A 17,682-nucleotide genomic window follows, 5' to 3' on the forward strand; every position below is an offset into this window, starting at 1 on the left:
TCTCAAACTATAAAATGGACATAGTAACAGCACCTATCTCACAGGGTTCTTGTGAGGGTCAAATGAGATAAAATTTGTTAAGGAATTCTTAGTATAAAGCCAGGAATATACTTAATACTTGTTCCCTTCCTTTCTCCACCTACTTAGTCTTCCTTCCACAGACTGCACCCTTAAACAACTCCCTGTCTCAAATCTTCATTTTCTCCCTATCTATTGATAGCTTTCTCAATTGCCTTCAAACACGTACAACTTTTCCTTAAAAAGCATCACTAAGGGGGTGGCTAGGTGGCATAGTGGATAAAGCACTGGCCTTGGAGTCAGGAGTACCTGGGTTCAAATCTGGTCTCAGACACTTAATAATTACCTAGCTGTGTGGCCCTGGGTAAGCTACTTAACCCTGTTTGCCTCGCAAAAACCTTAAAAAAAAAAAAAAAAAAATATATATATATATATATCTCACTAGGGGGCAGCTAGGTGGTGCAGTGGATGGAGTACCAGCCCTGGAGTCAGGAGTACCTGAGTTCAAATCCTGCCTCAGACACTTAATAATTACCTAGCTGTGTGGCCTTGGACAAGCCACTTAACCCCATTTGCCTTGCAAAAACCTTAAAAAAAAAAAAACATCATTAGGCCCTCTTCCCCCATGCCTTCAAGTTATAATTCTGTATCTCTCTTCTCTTTGAAAAAGTTGTCCATCTAGGCAGAGCAGCACAGCACTTCCCCAGCTCTGGTTCCAGCCTAGCACCAGTAGCAATCATCTAGGAAATCAATTTTTATGAAGATGAGACTAGAAGCTACTAAAAAACAAGAAAAACAAAGATCTTGGCATCCAAGTCCTTGGCCCTATCAAACAGTTCTACATAAAAAACAAATACAATTTTACCAATGGAAATACATTATAGACTCCTTTATTTCTGAATTACTCCCTAAGGACCAAGGGATCTTCTCATACCATTTGCAGCAAAATTCTTTGCATATTGTTTCCCCTTATCAGAATTAGGATCTTCTAGAGAAAGGATAATTTTGTTTTTCTATCTGTGATTCCAGCATTGAGCACAGTGCTTTCAATCCCACCTTCATGAAGAGGATTCCCAAATCCCCATCTCTGACCTCTTTTAAATTCCAGTGCCCAATATCCAACTGCTTAGCTTTTCCATACTAATTCAAACTCAACACCCTCTAAATTAAATCTCATGAGGCATGTCTTCAACGCCAACTCAATCAGTTTAATTCAATTTAATAGACATTTTCTACCACCCTGTCCTTTAGCCTCAGACTTCCAACAGCCTATTGGGTCTCTCTAATTTGGTGTACTACAAGAATCTCAAAATCAGCATGTCTAAAATGGAATCCATCATATTTTCTTCCGAATTTATTCTTCTGTTCACCTTTCCTATTCTTTTTGAGGGTATAGTATCAATTGAGCTACCTTTTTATTCCCCCCGATTCACAAATCCAGGAAAAGTTGAAGTCTATCTCAATTATTGATCATTCTACTATTACCATCACTTAATCACTCTTCCCCTTTGAGAATTTAATCAACTTATACCACTTTTTTTCCAAACTTGCTACTGTTATCTACCAAGAACCAAGTCATTCCTACAACTGATTTAATGATTTCTGTACCTGGCCAAATAGTTTTAATACCAAACTCATAATTACCCAAATGATTACCTTGCACAAGGTAAATGTTATGGTGATCAGAGGAAGTGATATAAAGACACTCTCTAGGTATCTCTGAAGAACTTTAATATTATCTGTGAGACATGGGTAATGCTGCCAATGGACCATCCATCATGACATTGTTGGCATCAAAGAAGATGCTGTACTCCATGTGCAAAGCAGAATCACAGAAGTACAAAAGAAACATGAGCTGTGCAAATTCAGAGTCACATCTATTCTAGATGTTATAACAGACCACCTATGCCAGATCTGTGGGAGTGCCTTCCAAACTTATATTGAACTGATCAGCTGAACAGACCTTCCCCAAGTTCCAACACTGTGATGTCATTGATCTTCTTTGAAAATAAAGAACAAACAACAATGACAAATTTGCATTCTCTTTCTTACTCATCCTTTGCACAATCTTCAGCAGTATTAATATTTATACTCTAAAACCTTGACTACACAATTCTTTAGCTGCATAAACAGGAAATCACAATTGAGAACTCACTACCCCACACAATTATACCACATCCAACATCATTTGGAATTTTGAAACTCCACTTTAATTACATCCTCTCTCATCTTTCCACCTCTCACACATTCAGTCACACTACTCTCTGCCCTCCTTATTACCTCCAATTCATTGAGTCATCCCTTCTCCTTCTAAGTCTATTTCTTTTATTCTACTATAATCACAAAATCAAGTTGATTCCACTCACTAAAATTTGTTACCTCAGACTGCTGTTGCTCAACTGCCCCACTTTGCTCTTAGTAACTCTCCATCTTATTTCCCAAAACAAATTCCTACCTTCTCTCCTCAAACTCCCAACAACTACATTTGGAGCAGATGACATAGTCTCTTACTGCAGTGAGTACACAAATCCTTACCTGATCCCTCCCCTATTTAAACTATAACGGTATTTGATTTGGGCCTCTCTTTTGGTACTTACCCCAGTCTGTCCTGTATCATAGCTATCTGTACATAGCTAAGCAGAACATGGTAAAATGGAAAAAATGCTGGACTTGGGAGTCAGAAGACAGAGTTGGATTAGATGGCCCCTGAGGTCTCTTCCAGCTCTAGATCTATGATCCTATGAATATCATCTGAAGTGTGTTTGAATCTGTACTCTTCCATTTAATAGTTGTGTAACTTTGGCAGTCATTTAACCTTTCTGGCCTTTGGTTTTCTCATCTGTAAAAGGGAGGATAGTGGTAAGAACTTGGCAGATTGTCATCTGTTAGCCCTCCCCAAGTCATGACAATCGTATATAATACAAGGGAGGTGGGAGCAAACCATGAAGGTGAACTGTGAGTAGCTGGATTCTTATTTTCTTCATGAACTTCAAAAGTAGCTTTTCTAGTTAAAGAGAAAAAAAGCTGAGGGCCAAGCACTCTACAAACCTTAAAGCAACATATTTCTGCTGCCTGAAATTGCTGACTTTATGTTTCAGATCTCTGGGTTTCATAACTCTGGTCAGGCTGTAAATTCTTCAAGGTTAAGGGATCATTTTGCCTCCTATTATATCCCTATCACCCAACAGCACCTGAGATGAGGCTCACAGAAGGCAATTAATTTACGACAAAGGTATAAGAAAGATGTCTTCCTCCAAAGTTCATAGAATAGGAGGTGAGTTGGAAGGGAAGAGATTGTAAGGTGGTAGGGAAGCTCCAGCCCAGAATGTACTCCTTGGACTTCTTTTCAAGCAGGAAGTTTCTTTTCTCAAAGTCTTATCTTGAAAACAAGAGATAATACTGTATTAACTTCCAGAAGGCTGGCCCAGATGACTTTTTTTGAGGTTCCTTCCAACACAAGACACGTTTTGGGGGCAGAGAGAATTGTCTGTTAAAAGTCAGTCAATGAGCACACTCTCCACCATCTCATCACACAGGGAACTGGTAAAAATGTTAAGAAGCTAAAGGCCAAAGAAAGCTCCAAAGGGTCTCTCCCTTTATAAGAAACCTTCATGGTGTTCCTAGGTAGATAATGTCACAAAAATAGCAGTGCTTCAGCTTGGAAGGGGGGAAAAAAAATCCCCATAACACTAAGAATCTAATACACCCAATAGCTGTTCAGAAGCAAAGCTAAACAAAATCAATAATCCAAGTGAAGGAGTAAAAAGGAAAAATATTCTCTACTGAACAGACCAATCTATGCACTACATAAGGTTTATGCTTGGAAAGAAGGTTGTAGGGCTAGGGGTACCGCTCTCATCTCCCATTTCACCCCACCCTAATCCTCCCCAAAGAGCATGGGAGACACAGCTGGGTTTTTCAACTTTGGAGAGAGAGAGTCCTTAGACTGTATCACAATGATGACCATGAGATAGAAAAGAAGTTGTGGGAGGTAAGGTTAAGAGGAACAAGATTATTCAACCAAAAGAGGTAGCAGAAGGGAACAGGCAAAGACTGGCCACCTTCAAAAATGGCAGGCTAAAGCTTAATAGTTCTGCTAATTTAAGGATCTTTATGCTTGTGATTTCATTTCCTGGGCTGTCAAGATGTGGCCCCAAGGGAAGAAGAGAAATGAAGTATAACTGCCATATGGATATGCTATCCCTGATGAACCCTGTCCTGAGAAATAAGTAGGGTGAGGATTATGACTAAAGTAATGCTACAGGGAATAAAAACATTGGGAAGCACTTTGAGGAACAGAAATGGAAAAAGGGAAATAATCACCGTGAAAAGCAGGAACAGCCCTAAGAAGCTGAGTCAAAGAAGAGATACAAAGAAAAAGGCTTAGAAAATTCCCATATCCCTTTGACTTCAAATTCTTGTCCCTGCCCTGAAGCCAGAAGTCAGGCTGATGTTGCCCCTGTCGTGGACCAAGGTCAGCTCCTATAAGAAATGAGAGAGTAATTGTTTGACCTGGCCTGGAGTGTTCTAATGCCTCCCTAGATTGACCTGAAGAGTAACTGTCATCCTCACAGTAGTTTGGGTACTGACTAACTCCACTATTTAGTGTTTACAAACTTAAAACAGAACAAATATTGGCACCAGTTCAGCAATACATTTTAGTCAAGGAACTTGGCATTTCAGATAATCTCAAGGTCTACAAAACAATTTAAAATTCAAAGAGAAAGGTCCTTGAACTAATGTCCTAAAAGAACTATATTTTCTTACAGAAGAACAGAGACTGACAGAAAAACTTAGACTTAGCAAGGACATATACCCACCCACACACTGTCCTGATATAATGAGAAAAGGTGAGGAAATGTAGTAAAATGCAAAGTCAGAGTAGTCATTTCCAGAATTCTTACAGGTCTCACTATAGAGACAATATACTATATAGTCTAATGGCTATCCCCACTAAATATTCTCTGTGATCTTATGGCCCTGCTTAGGTATCTTAAGGAGAATGGAATGCTTACTGTGAGAGAAGGTCCAGTTTCTATCCTGAATCAATCAATCAATCACAAAGTACTTATTAAATGCCTATTATGTGCCAAACACTGTACTTGGGGATACATGTACAAAGAATGAAACAATCTCTACTGTCAAGAAACTTCCATTTGAATGAGGGAAACAAAAAATGGGTAAAAAATATATTCAGCATAATAAAGTGAAAACAAATATAGTTAAACACAAGGTAGTTTGGAAGGGAAGGTACTATAAGCTGAGGGGGTCAGAAAAGGCTTCAGGTAGATGGTTCCTGAATTGTATCTTAAAGGAAGGGAAGGTCTCTTATAAGGCAGCATAAAGAAAGAGCATTAACAAACCTGGAAGGTAGCCAATATGCAGGCAAGGAGACAAGAGATGGAGTGGCACGTGTGAGGTACCTAGAGAGGACCCATTTGGCTCATTCACAGAGTGCTCAAAGGAAAGTAATGTCTAAAGAGATTGGAAAGATAGTTGGGGGACAGGAAATTGTTGATGTAGGCTTGTAGCTATATTCTAAAGGGGGAAACATCTTTCTTTAGCTTTTAGTCCTTCTCCTGCTTCTGTATATTCAAATTCTACTGAGACTTTAGGGTTAACTCAAATTTCATCTCTTCAGCTGTCCTAAGTTATTGCAGCTTACATTGATGATTCCTTTCTTCAAATTCCACTGACACTTACTGATGATACCTACCCCAATGTGGCACAGGTATGCAGGTTTATTATTATTATTATTATTGTTATTATTTAATCTTATATCCTCAATGAGAAATATACCTGACTTACACTCAAGAGGTTATGAGAACTAGAAGGGACCAAAGAAAGACTAATTTAATCCCTTCAAGTCTAATATTAGAATAGGCTCTCAGGGCAGGAAGGAACCCTATTACATGCATATGGACCAACCAGAATCTTTTCACACAATATGGGTATTCAATCCCCACCCCTCCCAATTTGGATAGCACTAATTGCTAGGAAGCTTCTTTCCTACTTACTGATTAAATTTGCTTTTTCTGCCACTTCTATTCACTTGGTTTTAACTATTATCTTGATCTGAAACAGTACAAGTCTAATCTCTTCTTCCACATAAAAACCATTCAAATACCTACATATGATTCCCATGTATCTCTGAACTTCTGCAACTTAACCATTAATGTTTAATAAGTAGTTTTCTCACTATTCTCTTGATAATTTCCATACTTGTCAGTGTTCTTCCTAAAATGTTATGCCTAGAACACAAAAAAAAAGATGTGATCTAGGGAGAGAAGATTATTACCTCTCTGATCTGATCATATTTTGTTTTGTTTTTTAAAATACAACCTTTGATAATTTGCTCTTTTGGCTGCCACATCACACTATTGATTAAAATCATACTTGCAGCTACTACTAATACCTCTAAGTCTTTTTCTATTCCAATGTCCTAACAGTACAGAAAATCCAAGGAATCAGAAGACCTGGATCTGAAGAGTGAGCATGGACATGAAATCTCTTTGATCCTCACTTTTCTCATCTGTAAAATCAGAAAAATAATCTCTGCACTATTTACCTCACAAGGCTATGGGTAAAACTCTATAAAATTTAAAATTTCATAGAATTGTGATTTCTAGTTCTTTGTGTAACTGAGTTAATACAGTAACAATAGTTCGCCTTTCCATAGAATGTAATAATTTTAAAAATGCCTTCCTCACAACCATCCTGGAATTGATGCCATACTAGGCAGCTGATGGTAGAATAGCTTAGAACACTAGGCCCAGGGTCAGTTAGGTGATGCAGATAGAGATCTGGTTCTGGAGTCAGAATGTCCTGAGTTCAAATTTGAACTCAGATGCTTATTAACACTTAACCAGCTGTGTGACCATGGCAAGTAACATAATCCTACTGTCCCTCCAAAACCAAAACCAACCAACAACAACAACAACAAAAAACACTAGACCTAGGATGAGAAAGAAATGAATTCAAATCCAGATTCAGACATTTACTGTATGCCCTTGGGCAAGTCACTTAACCTGTTTGCCTATGTTTCAACTGCAAATTTTGTTGTGAGGATCAAATGAATTAATATTTCCAAAAAGCACTTAGTACAGGGCCTGGCACACAATAGACACAATGTAAGTGCTTATTCTCTTTCCCCTTTAATACAGTGATCACTGTCCCCATTTTAAGTATGAGGAAAAAAAGATTAAGCCCTAGCATGGTCTCAAGTATCTGTGCTATGTTAGTTTACTGACATCTGTCTTTCCACACACAAGAAAGACAGCAAATGTATGATATTCTATGCTAGAAAAATATAATTAGGTAGTGCCAGTCAGCTTTGAGGTCTGTGGGAGTTATACCTGAAGGAGAGGTAAGCCAAGAAGGGACAAAGGCAATTGCCAATCAATCCATCAGTCAACAAACATTTATTAAATGCCTATTACAGATCAGGCACTGCACAGAGTGCCGAGGGTATAAAAAAGAGGCAAAAGATGGTTCCTGCCCTCGAATAGGAGAGACAACAGGCAAACAAAGATAGACAAAGCAAGCTTTCTATAGGACAAATAGGAGGTAATTCATAGGGGAAGGCTTCCTGAGGGAAAACTGTCCTTTTTAAATAAAGTAAGACTCCCCCCCCAGCTCAGTTTCCCTTCCTCTTATATTCCATAACAAAGATCTACTGAAATCAACAAGCTCTATTTTAACATTTACAAAGAAAGGCAAAAGGAGCACTGCCTGCCTCAAGAGGTTCAAATTTTAATGGTGAGACAACATATAAATAATTGTAGATATAAGATACATACAGTGTAGTGGAGGGTCATCTTCGAAAGAGGCTGTTAGCATAGTGAAGATGAATCAGAAAAGCCTCTTGCAAAAGCAGGGATTTGAACTAAGCCTTGAAGGAAGATAAGGAAGCCAGGAGGTACAGGTGAGAAAGATATTGGAAGCAGTATGGAAAAGAGACACTGAAAAGTCCCACTAGAATGGGACGGAGTTCTGTGTAAGAGGCAACATGAATTCAGAGCAATGGTATCATGGAGTTTGAAGAAGGGAGTAAAGTTAAAGAGACTGCAAAGATAAGAAGGGGTCAAGTTGAATGCCAAAGAGAGGTCTTTATAGCCACTGGATTTTATGAAACAGAGAAGTGGGGTGATCAGCTCTGCTGAGCTTTAGGAAATGCATGCTGGCAGCTCAGTACAGGATAGAAAGACTCAGCAAAGGGAGACCAGGCAGGTGTGAGGTCATGAGGGCCCAAACTGTGGTGGTGGGGTGCTTATAGCAAGAAAGAGATATACACAAGAGATTTTTTTTTTAGGTTTTTTTGCAAGGTAAATGGCTTGCCGAAGGCCACACAGCTAGGTAATTATTAAGTGTCTGAAACCAGATTTGAACCCAGGTACTCCTGATTCCAAGGCCGGTGCTTTATCCACTACGCCACCTAGCCGCCCCCACAAGAGATGTTTTGAAGGTAGACAAGAGGGGGCAGCTGGGTGGCGGGGGTAGCTAGGTGGCACAGTGTATAGAGCACCTGCCCTGGAGTCAGGAGGACCTGAAGGTAGACAAGACTTAAAAATAGATTTGATATGTGGGGTCAGAACGAGGGATTGAAGATGACACTAGGTTTCAAGCCAGTAATAAGGAAAATGTTAGGTTGTGGCATATGATTGTAATGAAATACTAGCTTTTAGAAAAACCTGGAAAGATTTGTAAGAACTAATGCACGTGAAGTGAGCAGAACCAGAACAGTATACAATAGTAACAGCAATATTGTAAGATGAACAACTGTGAAAGACTTAGATCTTTGCAAAGCATTTACAATAAAAAATGCTATCCACTTCCAGAGAAAGAAGTGATAGAGTATGAATGTAAATCAAAGTATATATTTTTAAAACTTCTTTTTTTGATTTTCTTGTAATATAGAAATATGTTTGGTATGACTTCACACGAATAATCATTATCAAATTGCTTGCCCTTTTAAGGAGGGGAGAGAGAAGGAAGGAAGAGAATTTGGAACTCAGAATTTTTAAAAAAATGTTAAAAAATTGGTTGTTTTGGGGTTTTTTTTGGTGAGGCAATTGGTGAAGTGGCTTGCCCAGCATCACTAAAATTTGTTTTTATATTGCAATTGAGAAAAAAAGTTTATTTAATTTTTTTTTTAAAAAGAGAGAGGGAAAATGCTGTTGTCCTTGACAATAATAGGAAAATTGGGAAGAGGAGTTATTGAGGGGAAAAGTGCAATGTTCTAGATATATTGTTTAAGATGCTTGTGAAGTCTTGCTTGTGACCTCCCTACAGAGCCCTCAAAGTTTCAGTCTCTAAGAACAAAGATAATCACAAGCCCCACACAGAAATCCACACTTAACAAGCAGCAGCATATTTAGCCAGCATTTGCCCAGAAGCACTGACTGTACCGGTTCAGCAACTCAGTTCCCTACAATACCTGTAGAGGTAAACCCTCCTTACAATAACAGTATACAGTAACTAACTAAAGAGGCATAACCTGAGTCTACATGACCAAACACATGCTTGATGTTTGGATCTTTCCTGCTGGAAGTTTCTAGGGCTCAAATCAGAATCATAGAATCTCATAGTTAGAGCATAAGAGATCCTAAAATTCATCTAGTGTAATTGTTACTTGAATTGCAATCAACATCACTTCAGAAACAGAGGCAAAATGCAATGGTTCTTATTTACAGGGCAGAAAGAATGAGTAGGAAAGATAGGGTCTAAGATTTCAGTATATTGGAATATACGAAATTCTTACATGAGTAAATTTTCTCCACCAATACTGGCTGAGATCCTCCCTGAAATTTAGTCTTAGATGGAAAGAGTACTACTAAGAAATTAACTGAGTAATCCAGCCAGGACATTTTGGGGGGGTAGGCCTTGAACCCAGGTCTTCCTGGCTTTGAGTCTGGCATTCAAGTCAGTATATTTTGCCAGGTCTATTTAACCTCTCTAATCCTCAATTTTGTCAACAATAAAATGAAAAAAATACTATCTGTAGGACCTACTTCACTAGGCTGTGGGAAAGCTTAAAGCTTTATAGAAATGTGAAGGGATGAATAATGGGGGGTAAATATTCAATCCCAGATGATCCATACTATCTGAAAATGCTATAAAGTCATCACAAGATAATTTTATATCTTTAGCCTTCATTGTTGAAAAAGAAATTGATCTGAATATAAGACAAAATTTGTTATGTATAAAAATTTTTCTAATATATACTTCTAACATTTTTCTTTTCAAAGACACATTTTAGGGGTACAACCTTCATAAAAAATGAATATAGTGGATGGAGGGTCAAAAATATGAAAAATGATGCAAAAGGAAAAGGAACTGGTTCAAGGATTTTTTTTAGGTTTTTTTGCGAGGCAAATGGGGTTAAGTGGCTTGCCCAAGGCCACACAGCTAGGTAATTATTAAGTGTCCGAGGCTGGATTTGAACTCGGGTACTCCTGACTCCAGGGCCGGTGCTCTACCCACAGTGCTACCTAGCCACCCCATTCTTGTAACCTTGTCAATGACTGAAGTACTTACTCAGAAACTTTTAGATATTGGGAACTCAGTTGAAAATAACAACAAAAAAATTGATAGAACTGGCTTCTGTCCATCTTCTGATTTCATCTATAATGTTCTCAGGACCATCTGACTTACCTACAGCTAATGTCAAGCTCTCTCCTGGTTCCTGTTTTCCTCAATGACTTTTCACTGTATTACAAGGCAATACTCCAAAATCTTCTATTACATCTATCATGTTTTGTAACTAAACTTATACTGACAGCACCCTTAGTTACTATCTCATAGTAAGGAGACTGTATGCTGACTTACAATTTTGCAATTGTAAATTTTGCTTAAAAAAAAAAACCAGAATGATGGGGCAGCAAGGTGGTGCAGTGGAAGGAGTACCAGCCCTGGAGTCAGGAGTACCCGAGTTCAAATCCAGTCTCGGACACTTAATAATTACCTAGCTGTGTGGTCTTGGGCAAGTCAACTTAACCCCAATGCCTTGCAAAAAAAAAAAGAATGATAGGGTCAAAATTCTTATTTCTATTTCCCATTTTTGAAGTAAACAGCTCAGTTAGCCAGGTCTGGCTAGAACTACCATAATCATATGCAGTGTCTTGTATTTATTTTTCTTCCAATTTTGTTATTGACTTTATTCATTGTTATAATCAATCAATGATTGAACTACATACAGAAACTGATTCTGAAACAACATCTAGGACTGAAACAAGTTATTTCCTGTCAAAATAGAGCCAGTTTTTTTTTTTTACTAATTCCATGTTATGTCAATACCCTCAATTATTTGATGCCTTTCAATTCTCTTCCTGAAGAAAATAATTTAAAGTATGAACATGAAGCTTCTAAATAGTCTTTTTGGTCTCTCTCTCATTTCTTAATTTCAATCCATATTTTCCAGCCCATGTCTCAGCCTGAGCTAATAAAAACCTGGTATGGTGACATAAAGCTAGAAAATACAATGTATCTAATTGACAATGCTACAGTTTGTATAACCAAAGGGCAAGAAAACCAGAGTATTAAACTGGACGTCAAGTTATGTTAGGATGGGTGGTGTATTTATAATAATTAGTAAACAAAAAGGTTGAGTAATATAGTATTTGATTTGAGAGAACCCTAGAAACCAGAAAGTCAAGAGTTCTGGCTAAAGGACTCTAATAAATGTACATTCTAGTGGTTTTTCTTTCCCAACCCTGTACAAAGTGTCAAGTACACAGAGCTCACCTAAAGCAAACTTAATACAGCATGAGAGAATTCTAAAACACAAATCACATATAACTGGAGTTAATCAAGTATAATTTCATATAATTCAATTGCTTTGCACAGGTTCAAAACCTTAATCATTTCCACATTCTACCTTTGACACTACTCCTCTGAAGTTCCAAGGCTCTTATGTTGGCCAAAACTCTTAGACTTCTGATTTCTCTAGTTAGAAGTATATGTGAAGAAGACTTGGTTTGGCATCAGAGAACCTCATTTTGAATATTAACTACTTAGACCCATGACCTCAGTCAACACATTGAGTCTATCTGGAACTCAATTTCCATATCTGGAAAATGAAATACAATTCTAATCTCTGTGGTCACTTTGAGCTCTAATTACTATGTTTTAATGAATTTGAGAAATGCCCCTTCATCCTAGACCCTGTACTCAAGTAAACCACTTCTGGAAGCACCGTATCCCTAGTCAACACTCTTAGGCAAGGAGTTCCTTCTCTTGTGTCCTAAGACACAGTAGGTCAGAAGGAGATGCTGATACTCCCAAACCATCCTACTGCAGTCATTACTTAGTAACTTTTCCTTTGAAATTTACTCTGGCTCCATCACCCAATCCAGATCTTTTCTGCTGAAATCTAGCAGCCTCAGCACCCCAACTACTTCAGTGTCTTCCTCCCTGCCTTATTCCACCTCTGGTATTAACCACCATTTATGGTGGATCTTAAGCAAGATCTTTCTGGATCCCAAGTTTCTTCATATGTCAAATAGAAGAGGCTAAGAACTAGCCAGTCTCTGAAATACTTTCCAGTACTAGAGATATGTATGACTGTATGAAGTTTCACACCTCTCTAATACATCCCCTACATGGCTGCCAAAGTAATAGTCCTAAAGCACAGGTCTGACCATGTTATTTCCCTGCTCAAAAGGCTCCAATAGCTCCTTACTGCCTTTAGTATAGAGTACAAACATCTCAAAATCTTTTACAATCTGACTTCAGCCTTACTTTTCAGATTTGTTACACATCTTTTCACGCACTCTACAATTCAAACTGATTTTCTTGCCCTTTTCTGAAAATGACATTCCATTCTGCCTCCATGCCAATTCATAGGCTATCACCCATAAATGGAATGCTGCCCTTACTCACTCTGGCTTTTCAGTTCCTTTTAAAGCTCAACTCAAGTGCCCCCTCCAACACGAAGTTGTTCCTCATTCTCTCTTCCCGTCTCTCTCTCTCTCAAATTACCTAGTACGTGTATATGTGTTGTGCAGACACAGACATCGAGACAGCTAAAGATCTGCTATAAAAATGAAACTATCCCTAACCTGAATGAACTTTAGATCTATCAAGAGAGATAAGTCTAGCTATAAGTCTATGTATGAGTGTATACTCTCTTTATATCAATATTTCCTCTACCAAGAGATTGTCAAGAACCCTCACCTTGTTGAGAAATTCCTTAATCCCTCAATCTTCATGATTACCTGCTGACTTTCCCTCCCTTCCCCTTCCTGCCTCACTGATTATGTCCTCTCAAGTCTGTTAATATGGTAGCAGAACTTCAGACCTCTTTCTACTCCCATATTTACCATTTTAGAAATTAAAATGTCTTAGTATTATTATAAAAATCGTTTTGGCCTCAAGGATCCTCTATAAGAGACTCAGAACTCACAGAGATATGATGAAAAAGCACTAAATGGAATTGGGGATGTTTATTCTACAGAAGAAAAGATTTAGGGAGACATGACACATTCAATTATTTGAGGGGCTGTCACATGAAAAAGGGATTAAACTTATTCTCCTTGCCTAAAGAATAGATGAGAGCAGTAGGCAGTTGTAAAGAGGTACATTTAAGCTTGCTAGAGAAAGTATTCCCTAACATTAGATCTATCCAAGATCATAAATGACTGTAATGGATTCTCCCTCATTGGCAACCTCCAAGTAAAGGCAGTACAACCTCTTTGAGGATAACTCGTAGAAGAGATTCTTTGTCAAGTATGGGTTGGATCAGACAGCTTCTGAAGTCCCTTTCAACTCTGAAATTTGGTGACCTTTAGTACCTCCCTTCATTCTTATTTTTCCATTTCATTTGCTGACTTTGTTTTCTTCCCTTTACAATCTTGATCCCCAGTCACTTCTGCATAAAAAAAAATTAAAAATTCTGTTCCCTGGACACAGATGGTATCTCAATCAAGGGTCATGGTCAGACAGTTGTGTGCAAATTATCACAAGGGACTCCAGGTGCAAAAGTCCAAGATAGTATAGTGAATTTCTGTGCATTCCTGGGAAATCAACTACACTCAGTCACTCAACAAAGTGTCATCTCTATATGCATTTTTATGCCAGATACTTTCCATGTCTTTTATTATACAAAAAATCATCCTGGTATGGATGGAATCACAGATTAAGAATTTGAGAGCTAGAAAGGGTCTTAAAAATCACCTAGTCACTGAAACTTAGAATCTCAGAGCTGAAAGGGATCATCTATTCCAACGTGTACAGGGATGAGAATCTCTTCAATAATTGCTTTTAGATAGTCAGTGACAGCTATCTCACTTATTTATTTGGCAGTGTAATTTATTTTGGTTCAGTTTTTCCCTCCTATGGAGCTGAAATCATTCTACTCTCCTGATTTTCCATAAGATAAAACTGAACACCAAAAGCTGTTCATTTTTCCAAAGTCACACAGATAATTAGTGTCAGAAGAGAAATTGAGATACTTAGTTTTCTCAAGTATGTCAAGGACTCTTACTTAATGTTAGTAGAACGATATCAAGGCCAGTTGAATTAGACATTATTGATGGGAGTCAATTCAGTACAGTAGAAAGAGCCTGGACCAGATAAATTAGGACACCTGGTTCTGGTCTAGGCTGATATAAAACTGCTATGTTACCTTTGCCCCTCTCTGGGCATCAGCTTTTTCTTCCAGAAAAGAAGATACTAAATCAAGTAATTTCTAAATATCCTTCTGGTTACAACATTTTAAATTCAATGTTAAATATAAGTTACCATGAACAGTTATGTGCCAAAATTAAAGGTTTTGAGTGTATAGTATGTTGTATATGGTGGTAAATCACAACATTATTACAATAAAGAAAAACTTGTAAAAATGAGAAAATGAGCCAGGTTCCAGTTAACCCTGGAAAAATCCAACTACACTAGAAAAATATACCTACAGGATTAAAGGAGGAAAAAAAACTCCAAGGTGAAGAAAAAAGTATGATAAACTCAGAACTGCACAATTTCCGAGTCTGAATTGGCCATTTAGAACTAGTCATACATAAAAAATGAATTTCTTCAATACCTTGACAAGGCTTGGAAATACCTCCAAGGAGGCATTCACCTCCTCCTGATATGGTCTATTATAGTTTTTTTTTAAATTTTTTGCAAGGCAATGGGGTTAAGTGACTTGTCCAAGGTTATACAGCTAGGTAATTATTAAGTGGCTGAGGCTGCACTTGAACTCAAGTCCTCCTAACTCCAGGGCTGGTGCTCTATCCACTGAGGCACCCAACTGGCCCTGGTCCATTTTAGTTTTGCATAGCTCTCATTGTGAGGAATAGGGTAGGTGGATGGTGCAGTGAATAGAATGCTGGGTCCAGGGGTCAGTAAGACTCCTCCTCTTCCTCCTGAATTCAAATCCAGCCTCAGACATTTACTAGGTCTGTGTGATCCAGGGGCAAGTTGCTCTATCTTGTTTGTTTGAGTTTCCTTATCTGTAAAATGAGCTGGAGAAGTGGCGAAACACTTCAGTATCTTTGCCAAGAAAATCCCAAAAGGGGTCACACATTTAAAACGACTAAACAACATTCTTAGGAAAATTTTCCTTATATCAAGGTTAAATTGATCTAGTAATTACTAACCACTGCTCCTATTTCTGGAACCAAGCAGGAGAAATCTAATCCCTTTTTGATGTGACAACTCTTCAAATACTTTACAACATCCCCAGAATTGCTTGTGGCATGATCTCGAAGCCTTTTGCCATCCTGAATGCTCTCCTTCAGACATTTCTTTTAAGTATTAAATTATTTTAAAGTGCAATATGTCCTCCTTTTGCTCTTTTTTAACTTTAATTTAATTTTACTTTTCCAATTACATGCAAAAAATTTGCAAATTTATGAGTTCCACTCCTTTGGAAAATTTCCAGCTTATCATTGTCTTTGCTAAAATGTAACACTCAGAAGGAAACACAATTCTCAAAGGTAAAGTCTGATCAAGGCAGAACTGCCTTTTAATGCAGTCTAAAGATCACATTATATTGCCTACCATAGCACACTTCTCCCAGGGCTAAGAGCTAAATAATATAAGGCCACAGGAAAAGCAGAGCCCCCCTTTTTAATAGGGGTTTAAGGAAAGAAAGGGATACAGAATCTTGAAAGCATATATAAGATTCAGAAAAAGGGTCTCTTAGATCAGGACAGTTGTTTTAAATTTTAATTTCTTCGATATTTTGAAAGATTCCTTTGTTTCTGATCTGCCCCCAGTTCTTTTATGTAGGGAAGTTCAGGTATGGAAATTTCCAGACCCAAGGGCAATTGTTTAATTTACAGTCTTCTAGAAGTGGTCTGGGACACTGAGTTGGACCCTTAGCAAGACTGCAACCCAGGTCTTCTAACCTCTGGGCTGGGTCAGGAAGAGCCATTGTGGGAGGAGGGCTGTAAGGGGAGAGGGGCTTCTGGCTGAGAAGGGGTCTGCTACCTAGTTAACAGACTTGGGTGGGGGAGGGGAGGGGGCCGTCAGGCAGGCTCAGGGACCTCCCCAGGTGAGGGTTCCCCACAAGGCAGGGGCTGGTAGGTAAGCTATGGGCTCTCCCGGGGAAACATAAGCCCCCTCCCCTCGCTAGTGGTGCTGACAGTGAGAGAGGAGAAGCGGGGTCTCTGGGGCGGCAAAGTCCGGGAGGCTACGGGCATGCGCGGGGTCATCGAGAGGTCGGAGGGCGAAGCTTGGGGTCACGGGGGGAGACGTCCCGGGGGCGGAGGCTCGGGGTCAGGCGGAGCGGATCTCCGAGCACGAGGACACAGGGGCGGGGCGGCAAGCTCAAGGAGATATCTCGGGCTCCCAGCCAGGGCCCGGGGGACAGGGGCGGGGGTCTCCGGGCCCTGGGGCCGGGGGCGGGGGCTCCTCACCGTGCGCGACATCCCCGCTGGGCCACCGCCGCCGCTCCCGCCTCAGGCTCGCGCCGCCGCCTCCGGCCAGAACCAGGACCGGCAGGCCCTGCGCCGCCCCCACGCGCACGCGCACCTCCGGCCGGCGGCCCCGCCCCTCCGGAGTGGGGCCGGGACCCGGAGGGAGCCCTCGGGCTGGTCATCTCTCCCTTGATTGGTCCGCTCTCCGCAGCCAGACTCCTCCCCCTGCCTTCGCATCCAGTAGAAGGGCGAGCGGCGAGGACACCAAAGGCGAAGGATATAGGTCAAAGGGAAGGGGCGGGGCTGGCTTTTTATCAGTCACCGGGACGAAGAGAAAGTGGGTGTGTGCAACCCAGGGCCGCCCTCTTCTGGCTTTTGATTGGACCGAACGCCTTGAGTGCGGAACTCGCTCTTCTGGGAATACTAACCTTGCGACCCCGCCCCCCCACCGCCCGGTTCCCTGCGGCAAGCAGGGATTAGCGGCGTTCTGTGCGCCAGGCTCTGGGAGCAGAAGCATAAGGAATGCGAGAATCTCTGCTCCTAAGGAGCTTACTACTCTTGTAGATTCAGCTCGAGCTTACAAATGTAATTATAAATCTCTATTAATACAAATATATACAAATTAATATCTATTAGTCATCTCGTAATTATATAATTATATATTATATAAATATATAATATAAAATAAATATTAATACAAATATATACATTTTGCATAAATATAGGAATAATACAAATACATTTATATTGATAATCAAAATTGATATGTTGTATAATGCAAATAAATTTATATTAATACAAATATAAC

At 39.5% G+C, this 17,682-nt stretch overlaps 1 protein-coding gene across 6 annotated transcripts in view; it reads right to left on the reverse strand.

Annotated features, from left to right (window-relative positions):
* The window catches only part of ADCK5 (aarF domain containing kinase 5), a 46,498-nt gene extending 29,524 nt beyond the window's left edge, over nt 1-16,974 (reverse strand). For 3 of the 6 annotated variants that reach the window (XM_074203045.1, XM_074203046.1, XM_074203044.1), the window contains exon 1: nt 16,875-16,974. In XM_074203045.1, the coding sequence (XP_074059146.1) occupies nt 16,875-16,886 (12 nt within the window). In that variant the 5' untranslated portion in view covers nt 16,887-16,974. Of the gene's footprint in view, nt 1-2,615; nt 16,717-16,874 lie in introns of those variants that run through there. The other 3 variants (XM_074203049.1, XM_074203048.1, XM_074203047.1) reach the window with 3 other exon arrangements.
* Between the last annotated feature and the right edge of the window lie 708 nt (nt 16,975-17,682).

The sequence above is a fragment of the Macrotis lagotis genome, chromosome X, assembly GCF_037893015.1.
Source record: "Macrotis lagotis isolate mMagLag1 chromosome X, bilby.v1.9.chrom.fasta, whole genome shotgun sequence".
Lineage (NCBI taxonomy): Eukaryota > Metazoa > Chordata > Mammalia > Peramelemorphia > Peramelidae > Macrotis > Macrotis lagotis.